Genomic DNA, 21,895 nt, shown 5'->3' with positions numbered 1-21,895 from the left:
TGGTTCACCGAACTGTTGTTCCCAGCCTCCCGCCTCCGGTGCTGCCGGCAATGTTTTCATTGGTTCGTTCTTCTGTTCATCAGAACTCCGCGCAAGGAGAGAGGCGGAGAGCGTGTCAATGTTGGGGTAGGAGGCCCCGCCTCCAGGAGCCGTGTGCAAAAAACAAACAGCCGTTAGGGAGGCGGCACCGGGAGGGCGGAGTTATGGCTAGAAGGAGGCGTACAATTGGCCGGCTGCCGAGGTTCAAACGAACAACATGAGCGGCTATTGGTGGTGGCGGCGCGAGGCGGGCCCCAGGCATTGTCCAGCTCTGGCTGCGGCGGCCGGACTGCTGGAGCGGCGGCGGCGCGGGTTTTTAGTAGGCGTCGCGCGGCCGAGACTATGGTGAGTGCGGGGTTGTGCGTGGAGTGGGCGCACGGAAACCCGGAACAGCGCCTCTACCTGCGGAGCCGCGAGTGGGTGGAGTCGCGCGGCCGGCCGGGTGTACTCGCTGTTCCGGACTTTGCCTGGGGAGGGGGGGGGGGCGCGCCAGACGCGGGAGGCAGGGGGGCGGGGTTCTGCGCTGCACGGAGGAGGTCCAGCTGCTGCCCGGCGATCGAGTTCTGAGTCTTTGGCTCAGGGCTTACGTAATGCCTCTGCTGAGGCTCGAAGGAGTTCTGATCCTGCCCACCAGAACCGCTCGGTCCGTCCGCGGCTTGCCGGTTATTCTTTGGAATAGAACTTTATTTACCTGGCTTCATCTCAAAGTATATTTTCATTCTGTAGTTTAGATCTAGTTGAAAGCAGCTTCTAAAGAAAGAAAGTGAATAAAACTTTTTAGCCCCATTCTGAAATTCAGGGTAAGGAGAAATTGCTAAAAGCAACCAAAACCTGTGTGTTTCACCAAGATTGTTAAGGGAAGTGACAATCTTATTTTGGAATTATATTTGTGTCGGTATCCCGTTTGAAATACGCTTTCACCATTATAGAAATAATATGCCTTCCAATACGGACTCTCTGCACGCACTTAGAGATTAGTTAAGGAAACGTTCTTTAATGACGCTGGCTGGCTGAGCTAAGACCCCAGCAAGAGCCTCCCTCCCATTGAAGATCTTACTAATTTTGTACATTTAGGTGTGTGCATTCCACAGACTCTGTTACCCTGACATCTCTTTTCGGGTCCGGGGTTACTCTTTGAGCAATTAAGCGGAGACAGGAAATTGCAAGTCTGGCCACTTAAGTGGATAGATTTACATATATTACTACATTTGGCCAGTAGTATTTTTAAGTATGCTACTGTTGTTCTTTTTCAAAGTTATTACCGAGGGCCATTTTACCCACCTTTCTGAATTAAAAGCTGCAAACTTGGGTAAGGCAATCGGCCTAACTGCTGGTCATAGATCATCCGCTCTGTCTCCTTTGTCCTGGGAATGAGTCTAACTGGGTGGTCCATCCTGGTGAACTGTTGTCTCCCAGCATCCTAAATTCCACTTATTTAACAGGCCTGGTTAGCATACTACTTATCTTCTCCGGATTTGGGAGGCAGTCTTCCTTTTGCTACATTTCTCTTGGGCCTCTGTCTTCTGAGCAAATCATTAGTAAATCCATTGTAATGTAAGTTTTATTACTTTGAGTTTCATCTACATTTTCACAAGACAGGTACATTTTTGTACCTTTTTTGTTTTGTTTTGTTTTTGTTTATTAAGATTGATTGATTGATTGATTTTATGTATATATGAGTACACTGTAGCTGCACTGATGGTTGTGAGCCATCATGTGGTTGCTGGCAATTTGAATTCAGGACCTCTGCTGTCTCTGGTCAGTTCATTCTGGTCTAAAGATTTATTTATTATTATATCTAAATACACTGTAGCTGTCTTCAGACACACACCAGAAGAGTGCATCGGACCCTATTACAGCTGGTTGTGAGCCACCATGTAGTTGCTGGGAATTGAACTTAGGACCTTCCGAAGAGCAGCCAGTGCTCTTCACTGCTGAGCCATCTCTCCAGCCCAACAGGTACTTTTAACAGGTGCTTCTTGCCTAAAAGTAAAAAATCAACTCCAGGCTGTCATTTCTTTCATACTGCAGATAATAATAGTTTGTCTTGTGTTGATAGTGACATCTGAGTTTAATAGATCAACTATAAACAGATTGGCTAATGGGAAGTCTCCAGGTTTGGACTGTAAAATTCTCACACTTTGAGCTCGAAAACTTGTTGTCCATTTTTAGTTGTTCTATGGTGATCATGAGGAAGTCCTTTGACAAGCAGCACAGGTTATTTGTTTGTAAATTGATTTGCTTAATCAGTTGATTTTAGTGAACTTTGCCTTTTCTTTTTCAAAAATTCTAGTGATAGGTTTTCAAATATCCATTTAAAAGTACATAAGCATTAGCATAGAATAAAGAATCCTGCATTGGTTGTCCTTGGTAAAGATGTTTTAAATTGATAAGTAAAAGTGTGTCTATTAGAGTAATAGGAAGTTTTTAGGAATGAAAATAAACTTCAGAGCCCTCCTTTTCCCATGTACAAATTTTTTAACCAAGAAGCTTAGCTTAGTCTAACACAATTTTTAGGATAAGAAATTTTGTATTGTTTCATTTTTTAATGTATTTATTGTGCATACATATGGGTGAGCTTATGAGGTTAGAGGACAACCTGCCAAAGTCTATTCTGTCTTTCCACTGCTGAGTCTCGGGGATCGCGCTGAGATGCTCAGGTTAGTGCCAGTCACTTCTGCAGGCTGAGCCATCTCCATTTTCTGTTTCTTTTTCTCAGTCATCGACTATTTTAAATGTAAAGTTAGCCAGGCAGTGGTGGCGCACGCCTGTAATCCCAGCACTTGGGAGGCAGAGGCAGGAGGATTTCTGAGTTCGAGGCCAACCTGGTCTACAGAGTGGGTTCCAGGACAGCCAGAGCTACACAGAGAAACCCTGTCTCAGGAAAAAAAAAAAAAAAACCTAAATAAATAAATAAACATAAAGTTAAAAGAATTATATGATTTGGGATGTTAGATTAAGTAGCAGTGTATTGTTTGTTTATGTAAGGTTTGCTTTTGTTGGTGTATTTCAAAAAGTATCCAGAATCCCTATCTATATTGGACGAAGTCCTTTAACGTGTTGTACTCACCCAGACCCCGACACCTCCACCACCACCACCACCACCACAGGGGCCATAGGAACACAGGCTCTGCCACCCACTTGGTTGGGCTTTGGCATATCTCTAATGTCTCTTACACAAGCACATTCTCCTTGGTGACAGTTTATCTCATTTCTTTTGTAGCCAATAGAGGATTTTATAATCCTGAACTGGATAGGTAGCTTAGAGGCTAAGAGCACTGCTGTTCACAGGATCCAGGTTTAATTCATAGCAGCACTCACAACCAGTCCTGAAGAATCTGCCGCCCTCTTCTGACATCTATGGAAACCTAGCATACACAGTACACAGACATACATGCAAGCATAACACGCATATAAAAGGATAAAGTTAGTATTTTTTAAAACTTTTATTTTAAAAATGCTAAGCTTTTTGCTCCTGTTATTTGTTCATATTGCTAGCAATAGCAATATCTGAGATTCCTCCCTACATTCACAAGTGTGACACCTTTAAGTTCAGTTTACCACAAAGTTTTGGGATAAATTCAAAAGATAATTATAATATGAATGAGACATTGAGTAGGTTTATAGTATGTAACGTCTTATTTTGTTTCCCAATAGAATGATGCAGTTGTGACCCTAGCTGTACAAGTACCCATCAGAGTCTTGGCTTGTTTGGGGTGTAGTAACCAGAAGTGGGATTGCTGGATCCTGAGGCACAGCATTCACTTTTTTCAGTATTGGTTTTGGTTAACTTAATTTTTTCATAATGTGCTTGTTTTTCCTCTTAGGAGAGCCAAATTCTCAAATTTCTGTGGAAATGTTATGTTGACATTTTAAAAATTTAAATTTCATGATGGTACTCACATTTAATCCCAGCACTCAGGAGGCAGAGGTGGGCAAATTTCTGTGAGTTCAAGGCCAGCCTGGTCTGTAGCGAGTTCCAGGACAGCCAGGGCCACACAGAGAAACCCTGTCTCAAAAAACCATCTTACATGACCAGTCAGTAATTTGCAAGATATGTCTAAATTTATAGATATCTTAAATTTTGAATAAGTGTTTGATTTTTTTTAATATATTAGTAAAAGGAAATATATTTACAGTGAGGCAGGAAATGACCTAGATACTAGGTTTTTAATTTTTTACTAGATATTTTTACCCAAAGTAAAGCTAGAATTTGTTTTGTGACAGTCTTTTGAGGTAACATTTTCAACTCCAAATTGTTCTTAACCAGGCTGGAGGCAAAGCTGGAAAAGACAGTGGGAAGGCCAAGGCTAAGGCAGTGTCTCGCTCCCAGAGGGCTGGGCTTCAGGTAAGGCATGGCCCCACCCAGCTCATCCTTTCCTTTACCCAGAGATGGTTCCTTAATTAAAGAAACGTCCTTTACTATGACAGACCTTGCGTTTGAGATTAACTGGGTAAGATTTAAATCATAAAGTAAAAGCATTAATTTGTATTTTATAAGTGAACAAGATGTCTAGATGTCTTGGGTTTTTTTTTTTTTTTTTTTTGGATTTGGTTTTTTTCCCCGAGATAGGGTTTCTCTGTGTAGCCCTGGCTGTCCTGGAACTCACTCTGTAGACCAGGCTGGCCTCAACTCAGAAATCCACCTGCCTCTGCCTCCCAGAGTGCTGGGATTACAGGCGTGCGCACTACCGCCGTTGTGAACAAGATGTCTTAATAAATTTGGTGATTTTTCTCCCCTATTAGCATCTGTTCTTGGGCCTGGAATGCTGACTTAGCAATTCAGAGTATGTACTGCTCTTGTAGCTTGGCCGTGGTGGTGCAGCACCGGGGAAGCAGAGGCAGAAGGATGGATTTCTGTAAATTCAAGGCCAGCCTTGGTCCACAGAACAAGTTCCAGGGCTATACAGAGAAACCCTGTCTCGACACCCCCACCCCCCAAAAAAGTTTAAACAAATTTGTACTGCTCTTGTAGAACCCCTGAGTTCAGTTCCCAGCACCCATATCAGAAGGCTCACAACCACTAGTAATACCTGCTTCAGATGAATTTGACAAATCTCACATACACAGATGCACATATACTTTAAATCTATATTTTTCTTTCTTTCTTTCTTTCTTTCTTTCTTTCTTTTTTTTTTTTTTTTTTTTTTGGTTTCTTGGGTTTTTGTTTGTTTTTTGTTTTGATTTCTTGGTTTTTTCGAGACAGGGTTTCTCTGTATAACCCTGGCTGTCCTGAAACTCACTCTGTAGACCAGGCTGACCTCAAACTCAGAAATCAGTCTGCCTCTGCCTCCCAAGTGCTGGGATTAAAGGCTTGCACCACCACTGCGGACTTTAAATCTTTTTTTTTTTTTTTAAATGGGGCCGGAGAGATGGCTCAGTGGTTGGGGGCACTGACTGCTCTCCTGGTGGTCCTGAGTTCAAATCCCAGCAACCACATGATGGCTTCCAACCCTCTGTAATGGGATCCTATTCCTTCTTCTGGTGTGTCTGAAAACAGCTACAGTGAACTTACATATAATAAATAAATAAGTCTTAAAAAAAAAACAAAAAAGAACAACAACAAAAAAAGCCTGTTCTTTCAAGATTATAGCTATATTCTTAGCTGGACGGTGTTGGCGCACGCCTTTAATCCTAGCACTTGGGAGGCAGATTTCTGAGTTTGAGGCCAGCCTGGTCTACAGAGTGAGTTCCAGGACAGCCAGGGCTACACAGAGAAACCCTGTCTTGAAAAAACAAAAAAACAAAAACAAAAAGAACAACTATATTCTTCGTTCTTATAAACTTAAAGTGAATGTGCCCTAGTTTTCCCTTGAGACTATTTATAGTGGGTCATTGACTTTCAGGATAGACTAGAACTGGAGGCCAATCCAATATTGGGTTGTTACACCAGTCTCTGAATATTTCCCAAAAGGATCTCCATTCTACACTGAGGGGTGTGCTCTAGACTACTAAGGATTTTCAATTTTCTTTTTTTTTTTAAAGATTTATTTATTTATTATATGTAAGTACACTGTAGCTGTCTTTAGACACACCAGAAGAGGGTGTCAGATCTCATTACAGATGGTTGTGAGCCACTATATGGTCTCTAGGATTTGAATTCAGGACCTTCAGAAGAACAGTCAGTGCTCTTAACCACTGAGCCATTTCTCCAGCCCCCCCCCCCCCCGATTTTCAATTTTCTTTTATGTGAATTATTACAACTTTAACCTACAGACTCAAAATTTTCCTGGTGAATAAAAATTAAATTATTCCCTACACATAAGGAATACTAAAAAGGGGTTAGAGTGTTGCCTCAATGGTTAAGAACACTTGCTATTCTTCTAGAGGACCTGGGTTTGATTCCCAGAACCTGCATGGCAGGTCACAGCTGCCTTCTGCTTCATTTCCAGGACGTCTAAGACACTCTTTTGTTGTGGATAGCTGGGCTTGTATTTTGATGCTAATTCCACTCCTCAGAGGGGCTGCAGGTGAGGAGTTTACCTTGTGAACCTTCTCCCTACCTTAACTTTTCAAATAAAGGCCAGTGATTGGGCAGGAGGAAGGGGAGGCTAGAGAGGAACTCTTGGCCTGGAGAAACCGCTTGTTATATGGGAAACTATAGATGGAATAGAGTAGTGTAGTGGGAGGTCGCCCAATCTAGGCTTCTAGCTTGTATTGTTACTGATTGAGCTGAGATTTCTTTTATCGGGTAATTGGGTTGGAAACAAAGTAGCAACACTCTTCCAACCTCTTTGAGCATTAGGTGTACATGTGGTGAACAGACATAAATGTAGGCAAAACATGGAAAATAAAAATGAAAAAAATCCTTTTTTTTCTTTCTTTTTTTTTTTTTTTTGAGACAGGGTTTTATAAAGATTTACTTATTTTTATTTTATGTATGCAGGTGTTTGCCCTGCATGTGTGTCTGTGCAGCATGTGCATACAGTGCCAGAGGAGAAGCCAGACAAGGGACTCAGATATCCTGGAACTGGAGTTACACATATGCCATGTAGGTGTTGGGAACTGAGCCCAGGTCCTCTCCAAGAGCAGCAAGCGCTCTTAACCATGAACCATTCCTCCAGCCCCAGGAAAGCCTTTGTACACAGGAATCTAGGGTTGCTCAGTGGGAAGAACACTGTTGCCATGAAGGCTGATGACCTGACCTGAGTTCAGTCCTCAGGACCCAGAGAGTGGAAGGAGGTAGCCAGCTCTAACAAGTTATCTGCTCACTTCACGTGTGTGCTGTGGCAAGCATGTCCACACACATGAAGAAAGACACCATCGTTAAGAGACAAAGTGGAAAGCCATACTGTGTGATGCTGCGTGAGTGTGTGTGTGTGTCTGTGTGTCTGTGTGTGTGCGTGTGTTGCACAGTGCTTCCTTTTGAGCGCCTGTTAATCTCTGGCCTCAGATATGCACCACAACAGCAAAACCAGGGCTTTTTTTTTCTTTTCTTTTTGTTTTTTCCTTTTGGTTTTTCGAGACAGGGTTTCTCTGTATAGCCCTGGCTGTCCTGGAACTCACTCTGTAGACCAGGCTGGCCTCAAACTCAGAAATCTGCCTGCCTCTGCCTCCCAAGTGCTAGCAATCACACGGTGGCTCACAACTATCTGTAATGGGGATCCAATGCCAGTCTTGTGGTGTGTCTGAAGACAGCGACAGTGTACCCACATACATGAAATAAATCTTTTTTTTTTTGGTTTTTTGGATTTGCTTTTTTTTCAAGGCAGGGTTTCTCTGTGTAGCCCTGGCTGTCCTGGAACTCACTCTGTAGACCAGGCTGGCCTGGAACTCAGAAATCCACCTGCCTCTGCCTCCCAGAGTGCTGGGATTACAGGCATGCGCCACCACTATCCTGCGATAACTCAGTTCTTAAGAGCATTTATATTTCTTCCAGAGACATGGGTTCAAGTCTCAGCACCCAAATGGCAGCTGCAATTTTGTGTGTCTCTGGTTCCAGAGTATCAGGCATGCACGTGGTATGCCGACAGACATATAGGCAAAATACCCATATACATAAAACTTTAAAAATAGGGCTGGCTGGAGCGAAAGAAGGCTCAGCGGTTAAGAGCACTGACTGCTCCAAAGGTCCCAAATTCAATTCCCAGCAACTACATGGTGGCTCTCAACCATCTGTAATGGGATCTGATGCCCTCTTCTGGTTAGTCTGAAGATAGCTACAGTGTACTTTAATAAATAAAAACAAATAAATCGTTTTAAAAAATTATAAAAAAATAAAATGAGCCTGGATTTGTTTTTTTTTTTGTTTGTTTGTTTTGTTTTTTTTAAATCCATGTAACTGAGGGAGTGTTGTCTGTGATACCAGCTGCTTAAGAGGCTGAGACAGTAGGGTCACAAAATCAAGGCCAACCTGGCCTACTTAGTGTGTTCAAGACTAGCCTGGGCAGCTTAGCAATACTCTGCCTCAATACTCTGCCTCAAAAAAATAGAAAGCAAGACGGGCTGTGGTGGCACACACCTTTAATCCCAGCACTTGGGAGGCAGAGGCAGGCAGATTTCTGAGTTCGAGGCCAGCTTGGTTTATAGAGTGAGTTCCAGGACAGCCAGGGCTACACAGAGAAACCCTGTCTTGAGAAACACAAAAAAAAAAAAGAAAAAAAAGAAAAAGAAAAAGAAAAGAGAAAGAAAAAAAGCCAGACTGCCTTGTAGTTCAGGCCTATAAACTGAGCACCAGGGAGCAGAGGCAGGAAGAGTTCTGTAAATTGAGGTCAGCCCCTACTCCATAGCAAGAGCAAAGGGAAATACAAAGACAAGAATCTCAGGTCGCTGTCAAGTATACACAGCATGCTGTGAGACCCTCACATAGGTTCAGTCTCCAACACTACAGAACAGGAGTAACACCAGCAGAAGGGAGGCATAGGATTGAAAGGAAGCCCCTGCCCCTTTCCCTCAAGTTTCTTTAAGACTTAGAGCTTGCCAGATGGTGGTGGCGCACATCTGTAATCTCAGCACTCTGGGAGGCAGAGGCAGGTGGATTTCTGAGTTCGAGGCCAGCCTGGTCTACAGAGTGAGTTCTAGGACAGCCAGGACTACACAGAGAAACCCTGTCTCGAAAAAACCAAATCCAAAAAAACAAAAATAAAAATAAAAAAAAAACTAGAACTTAAAAGAGAATTGTCACCACTCAACTAGCAGTTGTAGTATGTGTGCACTGTGAGAGGAATGTAATGCTGGTTCCTGAAAAGCTCACTGAAATGCTTGTTAAAAAGGAGAAATGAGGACTGGAGAGATGGCTCAGTGGTTAAGAGCATCGATTGTTCTTCTGAAGGTCCTGAGTTCAAATCCCAGCAACCACATGGTGGCTCACAGCCATCCATAATGAGATCTGATGTCCTCTGCTGGTGTGTCTGAAAATAGCTACAGTGTACCTACATATAATAAATAAATAAATCTTTAAAAAAAAAAAAAAGGAGAAATGAGTTCAGCTTTCTAAAGATAGTCGTACACAGAATTATTAACCAGTTTGAGATCACTTATGTGAAATTAACACTCATACTGTGAATGTTTTCTTTCTTTCTTTCTTTCTTCCTTCCTTCCTTCCTTCCTTCCTTCCTTCCTTCCTTCCTTCCTTTCTTTCTTTCTTTCTTTCCTTCCTTCCTTCCTTCCTTCCTTCCTTCCTTCCTTCCTTCCTTCCTCCTCCCTTCCTCCCTCCCTCCCTCCCTCCCTCCCTCCCTCCTCTCTCTCTCTCTCTCTCTCTCTCTCTCTCTCTCTCTCTCTCTCTCTCTTTCTTTCTTTCTTTCTTTCTTTCTTTCTTTCTTTCTTTCTTTCTTTCTTTCTTCTTTCTTTCTTTTTGGTTTTCTAAGACAGGGTTTCTCTGTGTAGCCCTGGCTGTCCTGGAACTCACTCTGTAGACAAGGCTGGCCTCAAACTCTGGGCCTCCCAAGTGCTGGGATTAAAGGTGTGCACCACCATTGTCCGGCTATAGACAGAGTTTTGCAGAGTTGTCCTCATGCTTGTGATCCTAATGCCTCTTTTCCCCAGAGCTAGACTCCAGGTATATGCCACTAAGTTGTTCTAACAGTCTGCTGCAACAGGCATGCAGGATTGTACACACGGACAAAGCAAGGCAAAGCACATGTCTCAGGAGACTGAGGCCACAGAATCAAGGTCCAGGGCAGCCTGAAATTTAGCAAGACCCTGTCTTTCTTTGTTTGCTTCTTTGTTTTTTTTGTTTCAAGAACAGTTTCTTAACTCTGTGTAACTCTGGCTGTCCTGGAACTTGCATTGTAGACCAGGCTGGCCTTGAACTCAGAGGTCTGCTTGCTTCTGCCTCTTGACTACTGAGATTAAAAGTATGTGATGTCGGGGGCTGGAGAGGTGGCTCAGTGGTTAAGAGCACTGACTGCTCTTCTGGAGGTCCTGAGTTCAAATCCCAGCAACCGTATGGTGGCTCACAACCGTCTGTAAAGACCTTCTGGAGTATCTGAAGACAGCTACAGTATACCTATATATAATAATAAATAAATCTTTAAAAATAAAAAGTATGTGATGTCACCACCCAGCTAGCAAGACTCTGACTTAAAGACCTCGTCTTAGGGCTGGAAAGAGGCCCAGATATTAAGAGAACTGGCTATTCTTCCAGAAAATCCGAGTTGGATTCCCAGCACCTATATGCCAAATTATGTTGGCCTCTACAGGAGCAAGACTTATGTTGTGTATCCATACACGTGAAAGAATGGATGGATGAATAAATAAATTTAAAATAAAATTCTTTGTAGTTTCTAAAGCTTAGTAAGAGATGGTTTGGGGTCTTGTAATGTGCCAGACAGTATATCTTACTAAAAATACAAAACCAGGATTAAAGCATTGATTGTGCTCTTAAGAAAATTATAACTAATTCTGGAGATCTACAAGTGACTGCTAGATTGGATAACTAAAATGTGGACATCAAAAAAGTATTTCTCAGCCGGGCAGTAGTGGCACACGCTTTTAATCCCAGCACTTGGGAGGCAGAGGCAGGCGGATTCAGAGTTCGAGGCCAGCCTGGTCTACAGAGTGAGTTCCAAGACAGCCAGGGCTACACAGAGAAACCCTGTCTCGAAAAACCAAAAAAAAAAAAAAAAAAAAAAAAAAAAAAAAGAAAAGAAAGAAAAAAGAAAAAATCAGAAACCAAGTTGGATTGGGAGAAGCAGTAACAGAAAACTGAATTGCAGGTATCTAGGCATTATGGTATATAGCTAGAAAACCAGTGCTGCAGATACTGTGGCAAGGAGATTGAGAATTTGAAGCCAGCCTTGAGATGCAACCCTATTTTCTTTGTTTGTTTGTTTTTGGGTTTTTGGATTTTTTTTTTTTCCGTGACAGGGTTTCTCTGTATAGCCTTGGCTTGTCCTGGAACTCATTGTGTAGACCAGGCTGGCCTGGAACTCAGAAATCCGCCTGCCTCTGCCTCCCAGAGTACTGGGACTACAGGCGTGCACCACCACTGCCTGCCGCAACCCTATTTTGGACAAATAAATACACATAAGCCAGAAAGTGGTGGCACATGCCTTTAATTTCAGCAGAAACAGAGACAAGCAGATCTGTAGGTGGAGGCCAGCCTGGTCTGTGGAGAAAAAAACAAATCCAAAAAACCAAAAATAAATAAATAAATAAATAAACAAACAAACAAATAAATAAATAAATCAAAAAATCATAGTGAGAGTGTAGGATTGGTTTTTTTCCTTAACGATCAGGTGACTTTTTGAAGTTGAGGAAAAAATAGGGTCAGAGAAAAATGGAGGTTCAAAGTCTTTTTGTTTTTGTTGTTGTTGTTGTTTGTTTGTTTGTTTTTCAAGACAGGGTTTCTCTGTGTAGCCCTGGCTGTCCTGGAACTCACTCTTGTAGGCCAGGCTAGCCTCAAACTCAGAAATCCTCCTGCCTCTGCCTCCCAAGCGCTGGGATTACAGGCGTGCGCCACCACTCAGCTCAATGTCTTTTCAAAAAGCTTTTTGGTAAAAGAATTGATTAGATATGGTTGTGATTATTGGGCTGTGTTGAACATGAAGTTGGTAAGAGCATGGTGTAATGATGATTTTACAGTGAAACTCTGTTGTCTAAAAATTCAAATTTGGGGCTGATTGCAGCACATATAGGTCTTAGGATGGATCTTTGCCAAGTAACTCTGGCCTGTAATATGGCTAAACCTTTAGTTACACCCAACTATACATTGTCAAAACTGTGCAGTGCTTCCCAACAAGACATCTCTCTTTCAGTTTCCTGTGGGTCGCATCCACAGACACTTGAAGACTCGCACAACGAGCCATGGACGTGTGGGCGCCACTGCTGCTGTGTACAGTGCTGCGATTCTGGAGTACCTCACAGCTGAGGTTTGTGGAGAATGTCCTATCTGGGGGCCCAAAGGTTGCTCTAAACTCAATGGCTGAGACTGTCGTGGAGTGAGTTCCAGGACAACCAGAGCTATACATAGAAACCCTGTCTCAAAAAAACAAAACAAAAAATGGGGGTGGGGGGAGGGAGGGAGGGAGGGGAAGAGAGAGAGAGAGAGAGAGAGAGAGAGAGAGAGAGAGAGAGAGAGAGAGAGAGAGAACGAGAACACGAGTGCGCGAGCAGGTCTGAAGAGACTAACAAGGTTTGTTTTTGTTTCTTTTGGTTTTTTTGAGACAGGGTCTCTGTGTAGCCCTGACCTGGAATTTACTCTGTAGACAGGACTGTCCTCGACTTCAGATCCATCTGCCTTTGCCTCCCAAGTCCTGGGATTAAAGGTGTGCACTGCCCCCACCTGGCCACTTTTACTTATTTTGAACCTCATATCACCAGTCCAACCTCAGATTCCCATCATCCCAGAGGATGACCTTGAACTTCTGACCTTGCCCCCACCTCCCTAATGCTTTGGTTGCACTGGGAGCTCCTCCTTGTTTTCTCTTTGCCTTTTTGACACAGCAGCTCATGCCGACTTGGGTCTGTTCTGCTTAATTTGGAGAGGTTTTTGTTTGTTGGTTTGGTTTCATAGAGACAAGGTAACTGGCTAATTGGAGTCTATGTAAACAGGCCATCTCATCAATTTTAAAGAATCTTGGTGGGGCTGGAGAGATGGCTCAGTGGGTAAGAGCACCGACTGCTCTTCCAAAGGTAATGAGTTCAGGTCCCAGCACCCACATGGTGGCTCACAACCATCCATAAAGAGATTTGATGTCTAAAGACAGCTATGGTATACTTGCATATAATAAATAAATAAATCTTTTAAAAAAAAAAGAATCTTGGTGTGGTTGGGTTTTGTTTGTTTGGGGTTTTTGTTTGTTTAATTACATTTAAATGTGGGCCAGCAAACCATGTTTTTAAGTAACATGATAACTAAATATTGTTCTAATTAAGTTATGAGGTATGTGTGTTAGTCATTGGTAATGGTCCAGGCTCCTTGCCTAGCATGCATGAAGCCCTGGCTTTATTTCCCATTCCCTTGTACACTGGGGATAGTGTAATCCCAGCACTTCAAAGGTGGAAGCAGGAAGATGAGGAACTCAAGTCATTTTGGCTGCATTGTGAATTCAAAGCCATCCTGAGGTACATGACACCCTTTCTCAAGAGAACAAAGAAACCGCTGGGCCGTGGTGGCTCGCGCCTGTAATCCCAGCACTCAGGAGGCAGAGGCAGGCGGATTTCTGAGTTCCAGGACAGCCAGGGCTACACAGAGAAACCCTGTCTCAAAGAAAAAAAGAAAAAACAAGAAAAAGAAAACAAAAAACAACAAAAGAAAAAACACAACAGGGTCGTAATAGAATGATATTGCCAGGCATGGTGGTACATGCTTGTAATCATAGCACTCAGATGGCCGAGATTAGAAGATAGTGACTTTGAGGCCATCCTGGGTTATTTAGAAAGACCCTGTTCTAAAACCAACAGGCAGACTGTAAACATCACATACATTCTGATATAACAGGCAGAAGAGTTAGCAATCCTCTCTAGTTACAAATTAATTTCATATTTCACTTAGCTGAGTTACTTTTTCTTTTCTTTTTTTGTTTTTCAAGACAAGGTCTCTCTGTATGGTCCTGACTGTCTTAGAACCCAATCAGTAGACCAGGCTGGCCTCCATCACAGAGATCCACTTGCCTCTGGATGCCTTTGCCTCCTGTCTGCTAGGATTAAAGGCATGTGCCACCAACAACCAGCTGACAAGACTCCCCTTCCACCCCCCAGACAGGATTTCTCTGTGTAGCCTTGGCTGTCCTGGAACTCACTTTGTAGACCAGGCTGGCCTCAAACTCAGAAATCCACCTGCCTCTGCCTCCCAGAGTGCTGGGATTACAGACGTGCCCATCATGCCTGGCTCTGGCAAGACTTTTTTAATGTGAGTGTCCCAGACCACCACTTTCCTTCTCCCTCCTGTGGAGAAATGAATAAGAAGGTATGAAGTGCTGATAGCTACATTCCAAACCGGGGCAGTAATTGAGGAGCAAGCAAGTCAGGTAGTTAAAGATAGGCAGGCAGAGAGGACTCTTAGTTGGGGAAGATGTGATTGAGAGCAAGGCTGGACAGTGGGCGTGACGTGCATCAGCCGTCCACACCCACATTTCATTATGCTGCTCGGGAGTTAACTTTGAACCATGGGTAGTTTGAGCTCTGCTGGGTCATAATCCAGATGTTTCATGGGAGCATGCTGATACTAGTTGAGACACTTACTTTCTTCTTTGATCCTATCCCAAGTTCTCATTCACTGCACTCTCTAGAGAGATATGTATTTTCATTCACTAGTGCTTGGCACATGGAGTTGAAGCTCACACCATTTGAGGCCTTTCTACACTCATATTTTCAGGTACATTTTCTTTGTGGTACTTGGGATTGAACCCAAGACCTTATGAGTTAGGGAACCATCCACACTGATCTACATCTCAAGTCCTTTGAGGGGTGGTGGTGGTTGTTGTTGTTGTTTTAGCTTCTTGTTTGTCTGTGTACAGTTTCATTCAGTGCCTACAGAAACCAGAAGAGGGTGTCAGATACTCTGGGTCAGGAATTAAGGATAGTTTAATGATCCACATGTAGGTTCTGGAAATTGAACCAGGACCCTCTGAAAGAGCAGCCAGCGTTCCTAACTACTGAGCTACCTTGCCAAAGGGGGGACCATCCTTTGTTTCTTTGAGGCAGTCTTTAGGCTCCCCCAGCCAGCATTAGAATTGTAGTCCTGTCTCACTCAGTCCCCCAGACTGAGATAACTTCTTGTTTCACTCATGGTTGCTAATGCTTTTTAGAGTAGCATCAGACTTCCTACAGATACAGCTCAGTGAGAGGGTAGGTACAGGGTAGCTGTGTGAGGCCCTGTGATTTTATTTTCGTGCTTTTAAAGTATCAATCACCCTTTATTAGACCAGCCTCGTTATCAGAACAATGCCATTGTCACTCTTCAATGCTGTAAGATCATGTCTTACCTGTATCAACACTCAACCCTGACTTCCGGATTGCAGAATGGGGTTGGTTACACTTGCCTTTATGTCTCTATCCACCAGCCCAATAAAAATTCAGGTGCTACACAAAGAGGTTTTTAAAAAATCAACATGTTCTAGGTATTTAAATTTGGAGTTTTGACCTGGTGGTGGTAGCTCACACTTTTAATGCCAGCACTTGTAGACAGATGCAGGTGGATCTCTGAGCTGGAGACCAGCCTAGCCCACAGATCCATGTTCTAGGACAGCTAGGGCTACACAGAGCAAACAAAACAAAAATTTTGGAGTTTTGTTATTTAGTAGAGGTGAAATTGCAAACCCTAATCCGAGAGTTTATGTCAGGGGGAATCTTTTTCAGTCTTGGCTTTCACTAGAAACTTTTGGTGAGCTTTCTTTTTTTGTTTTTGTTTTGTTTTCGAGACAGGGTTTTTTTATGTAGCCCTGGCTGTCCTGGAACTCACTCTGTAGACCAGGCTGGCCTCAGAAATCTGACTGTCTCTGCCTCCCAGAGTGCTGGGCTGGGGTTACAGGCGTGCGCCACCACTGCCTGGCTAGTTTTGTTGTTTCTATCAGCTGTAACCATGCCAGTAGAGCTGATGTGTGCAAAATCACATAACCACATGATACAGCGTTAGCTAGACCAGCTAGGACACTGCAACCTCGACATTACAGACTAAAGCAGTAGAAATGCCAGCCTGAGCTCCAAAGAGTGACCCTGTGCCCAGAAACAAAGCAACAGTGAATTACTGTGGCTGACTAGGATGTTGAAATTTCTTGAAATATGAGTAGGGATACAGCTTAATTGGTAGAGTATTGCCTAGCATACATGAAGCCCTGCCTATGTTCAATCCCAAGTACCACATGGATTTGGAGTGGTGTACCTGTAACTCTTGCTCTTGGAGATGGAGACAGGCGTGGTTAGAAGTTCCTTGTCATTCCTGGCTACATAGCAAATTCAAGGCAAACCTGGAAAAACAACAGAAAAAAGGAAAAAAGAATTGCTACTACAGAATGAAAGGCTTCTAGGTTATTGCTTATAGCTCTTAGGGCTGCCATTTGAAATGATTTCTATACAAGTGGTGTGGTGGCACGTAATGAAAATCCCCAAACTTGGGAGGTAGAGCTGGGAGGGCCTGAAGCTCAAGACCAGCTTGGGATGCACAGCCCCTTCCTTCTTCTAGGGAACTTTTGTTTGTTTGTTTGTTTGTTTGTTTTGTTTTGTTTTGTTTTTCTGAATGTTAAAGAAGTTCCAACTGTTAAGGAAAATAAACTTACTAATTGTATAGACAGCAAAAATGGACTATGTTAATATATCAATGTATGACTTCTAAATGCTCACATTTAGACTCTTGCTAATCCTTTGATTTGTGTATCCCAGGCATAATGGCAGGCACATGTCTTTAATCCCAGAACCCAGGAGGCTGAGACAGAAAGGACACCGAGTTCAAGGCCAGGCTGTGCTGTACAGCATGGCCCTGACTTTAAAAAAAAAAACAAAACAAAACATTATTTTAAAGAAGCAGATTTTTTCACGTTACTCTGTGTTTGTTCAGGGAATGCATATGAGGGAGTCAGTAGGAGGTTTTTAGTGTCGTGGATGAATACAGTGATACAGGAAACACCAGGTTATGTACAGATATTAGAGAAGTCATTCTATATTTCGAAACCTATGGTTTCCTAATCGTGTTACTCTATGGATGCATTGTAGGTGTTGGAGTTGGCAGGTAATGCCTCTAAAGACCTCAAAGTAAAGCGCATCACTCCACGTCACTTACAGCTCGCAATCCGAGGTGATGAAGAGTTGGATTCACTTATCAAGGCTACCATCGCTGGGGGCGGTACGTATTATTAAGCCTGGAATATTTCTGACTAATATTCAGGTCAGTGGTCCTCTGTATTTGAATGGTTAACTAGAAACCACATGGATTTTAACTCCATATGTGCTACAGTTGTGTTGGTGGTGATGGGGTGAACCTAGGTTCTCACAAATACTACTAGTAAGCACTCTGAGTTCCAAGTATAGGCCTTGTCCGCTTCTTGTCATCATAGCTGAGTAAATACTTGTTCTCCTGTCATGTGTAGTGCTATTTTTATTTTAGCTTGTTCTTTAAATGATGTGATGCTTCAAACCTAAGGTTTAAAATATTTCCCCATACGTTTTGAACTTTACTAGTAAAATAATATCTTCCTGAGAAATTGCTTAATGTGATAGACATGTCAGGACCAAACTGCTTCTGTTTTGGGATCTGTAAAGGGGTGAGGTGAGTTGGTAGTTATCAGCTGTTTTGAGCATGCCTTACAGATCTAATGGCTGTAGTTAGCCTTGTTTACTGTTCCTGTTGAAGGCTTCATAGGCTTCTGTAGGTTCAGTAGGATCCAAATGAGAAGGGTCTTAAACTTCCATCCTCAGTACAATCGCTTTTTTTACTTTAGCATTAAAGCATTAATATTTAAAGAACGTTATTAAAAAATAACAACTTGAAACCGGGCAGTGGTGGCGCATGCCTGTAATCCCAGCACTCTGGGAGGCAGAGGCAGGCGGATTTCTGAGTTCGAGGCCATCCTGGTCTACAGAGTGAGTTCCAGGACAGCCAGGGCTACACAGAGAAACCCTGTCTCGGAAAAAAAACAAAACAAAACGAAACAAAAATAACAACTTGGGCTGAAGAGATGGCTCAGTGGTTAAGAGCACCAACCGCTCTTCCAGAGGTCCTGGGTTCAGTTCCCAGCAACCACATGGTGACTCACAACCATCTGTAATGGGATCTGATGCCCTCTTCTGGTGTGTCTGAAGACAGCAATGATGTACTCAGATACAATAAATAAATCTTTTTAAAAAAAATAACAACTCATGCACATTGTGTTGTAGGTGTGATCCCGCACATCCACAAGTCTCTGATCGGAAAGAAGGGGCAGCAGAAAACTGCTTAGGATGTGAGTCCCTGACCTGCTCTCCTCCCTGTCAGTAACTGGGGCAGACGGTACCAGTGCAGTGTCTGGAAAAGCATAGACAATTGCTGTAGACAGGATAAAAGACACATTTGTATGTTTTTAGACTCTCGAAGTTTGATAAGTCCCTTTCCCTGTGGTCACAGTCATGTCTTGATTGACCAGGTTTCTCCCTTGTGTTTTATACAAAAATAGAAATGATAAAACATTTTTTACAAAAGTAATTTGTCTCAGTATTTCTTGATGATATGTTAGAAATACTTTGTTCACTGGGCACGGCCGTGTTGCCTGCAACCCCAGCATTTGGGGTGTTGGCCAGGACCTTCAGAGTTCACACCGACCTTTGCCTACAATCCGAGATCTACGACAAACTGGACTGTCTCAAATGAAAAAAAATGGATTTGTTCAGACATTGACATTTTAAGTTGCAAATTAGTTATTCAGAATAATCTTAAAGCAAAAATTGGAATGTGGTGTTAGTTTGAATCTCAGATACAATCAATTTTTAGAAATATATATATTGATTAATGTATACAGTGTTCTGCCTGCATGTATGCCTGCAGGCCATAAGAAGGCATTAGATTCCATTACAGATAGTTGTGAGCCACCATGTGGGTGCTGGGAGTTGAACTCAGGACTTCTGAAGAGTGCTCTTAACCTCTGAGCCATCTCCCCAGCCCTCATCAAGGAATGTTATTACAAGCCAGGCAATGGTGGTGCACGCCTTTAATCCCAGCACTTGGGAGGCAGAGGCAGGCGGATTTCTGAGTTCGAGGCCAGCCTGGTCTACAGAGTGAGTTCCAGGACAGCCAGGGCTATACAGAGAAACCTGTCTCGAAAAACCAAAAAAAAAAAAAAAAGGTTATTACCACACTTTATGGGTCTGCTGCCCATTGTCCACAGGAATTAAGATCTGCTGAGAAGACAGTTGAGCTGGTAGAGGGCCAGTGGAGTTAGGACATCATCCTAGGTCTTTCTGGCTTTAGAGTGCACAAACTTACCTAGGAGTGATGCTAGATACTAAGTCAGACTCTTCTGATTTGGTCCTGGAATTCTAACTTTATGGTCACTCATTGATCCCACTAACCTACAGTACCTTATAGTCTTAGATGATGTCTGAGTCATTACAAGATGTAAGTTAATTCACTAGTAAATGCCTCAGCCAAAATGTTATTTTTCTTCGATATGTCCTTGTGAGAAATTGATGTTTTATAATATAACTATCAAAAGAATTCATTTTTTTTAAAGAATTCATTTTTAAAGAAATATTTTATTATGGAAATTCTGACAAATGCACAGAAATAAAGAGAATAGCACTAGTGTGACAAAGTCATGTGTCCTGGTCCTCCAAATTAGCTTTTGTGGTCAATTTTAACCGTGTCCCCACCTGCCACCACCACTGGTTGCTCTGAGTCCCTTGTCAGTCTTCACATCTGTGTATTATACAGACTTATTCGAGGCACGGCCACTAAATACGGGGTTTGTCAAAGGCAGCTGACGATTTCCTTACCAAGTACCAGTCAGGTTTTTACAGTTTGTTGGAATTAAGATCTAGACAATCTTAATTCTGTTTGGGCAGAAGAGATGGCTCAGAGTTTAAGAGCACTGGTTGCTCTTTCAGGGGTTCTGAGTTCAATACTCAGCAACCACATGGTGGCTCACAACTATCCATAGTGGGATCCAGTGCCCTCTTCTGGGGTGCAAGCATACATGCAAGCAAAACACTGTAGATATAATAAATATATAAATCTTCATACAAAAACTCTAGACAAGTTCTATCTTGGTTTTGCATTTGGTTTTGGTTTGTTGAGACAGGGCCTCATATAGCCCAGTCTGTCAGAGATCACTGCGGGGCTGAGGTGTACTTTAAACCTTTTGAATCTTCTTAGTACTTTTTGTTAAGATTTGTTTATTTTATCTATGCGGGTGTTTTATCTACATGTGCATCTATCTGTATACCAGAAGAGGTCATGCGATCCCATGAGACTACAAGTTACAGTCGTGAGCCTCCATGTGGGTGCTGGGAATTGAACTCAGGACCTCTGAAAGAGCTGCCAGTGCTCTTAACCTGTGAGCCATCTCCCCAGCCCACATTTTCTTAGTACTTAAGTTCACTTGTTTGGAAACTATAGGTTTATTTTTCTTGTAACCTTAATTTTTGAAGAAATTGAGTTCTCCAGATTTGTTACTGAATACACTCCAGTGTGTGTGTAGAGGCCAGAGGTCAGCACTGGTGATCCCCAGTCCCAAGCTGGAACGTGCCTACTCAGCTAGCTGGCTAGCCAAGGAACTGGAAGTCTGCCCGACTCCATCTTCACGTGTTAGATTACTACAGATGTGTACTACTGTGCGTTGCTTTTTTTACTACTTTGAAATTTGAGTATGTTTGTGTATGTCTGTCACCGTGCATGTGTGCAGGTTACAGGACAACCTTACAAGTGAGGTCTCTCCACCCTTATGTGGGTTCTTGGAACAAATGTGGGTCATTAGACTTACGAGGCATGTTTTTCTCTTCTGAGCCATTTTACAGTCCCTATACTATGCTTTCTGCATGAGTACTGGGCATCCAAACCAAAATCCTCATGCTTACACAGCAAGCACTTCCAATGGAGCCATCTCTCTGGACCTGTGTTCTTATTTTAAACTCTCAGATCTAGAAGGTAGTGTTTTGTTCTGTTAAGGTTGATGCTGGGGGGGCGGGGGGGGGGGGAGGGCGGGGAGCTGGAGAGATGGCTCAGGGGTTAAGAACACTGACTGCTCTTCCAAAGGTCCTAAGTTCAAATCCCAGCAACCACATGGTGGCTCACAACCATCCATATAGAGATATGACGCCCTCTCCTGGTGTGTCTAAAGACAGTTACAGTGAGCCAGGCAGTGGTGGCGCACGCCTGTAATCCCAGCACTTGGGAGGCAGGGGCAGGCGAATTTCTGAGTTTGAGGACAGCTTGGTCTACAGAGTGAGCTACAGAGCCCAGGACAGCATGGGCTATACAGAGAAACCCTGTCTCGGAAAAAAAACCAAATCAAAAAAAAGGGGGTGGGGGGCTAGAGACATGGCTCAGCAGTTAGAAGCACTGACTGCCCTTCCAAAGGTCCTGAGTTCAAATCCCAGCAACCACATGGTGGCTCACAACCATCTGTAATGAGATCTGATGCCCTCTTCTGGTACGGCTGAAGACAGCTACAGTGTACTCACATATAATAAACAAATAAATCTTAAAAAAAAAAAAAATAACAGGCATGGCTTGTGTAGCTTGTATGGATTTATCTATTTAATTCCATGAATAACTGGGACATAAACTCACCAGCCTCCTACAATTTTTTACATTTTATATATATGAGTGTGGGGTTCACATGTGTGTCTGTGCGCCACATACATCCTGCTGCCCATGGAGGTCAGAAGAAGTATTGACTCCCTCAGGCCTGCAGTTCCGGATGCTTGTGGGTTCTGGGAATTCAAACCCCAGTCCTCAGAAGAAGTGACCTTAACTGCTGAGCTGTCTCTCTAGCCCAAGGCAGCCTCA

At 43.0% G+C, this 21,895-nt stretch overlaps 1 protein-coding gene across 3 annotated transcripts; it reads left to right on the top strand.

Moving 5' to 3' along the window:
- Window positions 1-243: 243 nt before the first annotated feature.
- LOC127696101 (histone H2A.V) lies at window positions 244-18,595 on the top strand. Of its 3 annotated transcripts, XM_052198596.1 has the most exons (8): window positions 278-384; window positions 1,853-1,998; window positions 4,310-4,387; window positions 6,432-6,509; window positions 6,926-7,030; window positions 12,237-12,350; window positions 17,131-17,260; window positions 18,292-18,595. In XM_052198596.1, the coding sequence occupies exons 5-8, from the start codon at window positions 6,956-6,958 to the stop codon at window positions 18,351-18,353; spliced, it is 381 nt and encodes a 126-aa protein (XP_052054556.1). In that variant the 5' UTR covers window positions 278-384; window positions 1,853-1,998; window positions 4,310-4,387; window positions 6,432-6,509; window positions 6,926-6,955; the 3' UTR covers window positions 18,354-18,595. The 3 variants fall into 3 exon arrangements, with proteins under 3 accessions (XP_052054554.1, XP_052054557.1, XP_052054556.1); XM_052198594.1 differs by lacking the exons at window positions 1,853-1,998; window positions 6,432-6,509; window positions 6,926-7,030 and having other exon boundaries at window positions 244-384; XM_052198597.1 differs by lacking the exons at window positions 1,853-1,998; window positions 4,310-4,387; window positions 6,432-6,509; window positions 6,926-7,030 and having other exon boundaries at window positions 244-384.
- The last annotated feature ends 3,300 nt before the right edge of the window (window positions 18,596-21,895 follow it).

The sequence above is a fragment of the Apodemus sylvaticus genome, chromosome 11 (assembly GCF_947179515.1).
Source record: "Apodemus sylvaticus chromosome 11, mApoSyl1.1, whole genome shotgun sequence".
NCBI classification, from domain to species: Eukaryota; Metazoa; Chordata; class Mammalia; order Rodentia; family Muridae; genus Apodemus; species Apodemus sylvaticus.
This window is presented reverse-complemented; position numbering and strand designations above follow the sequence as displayed.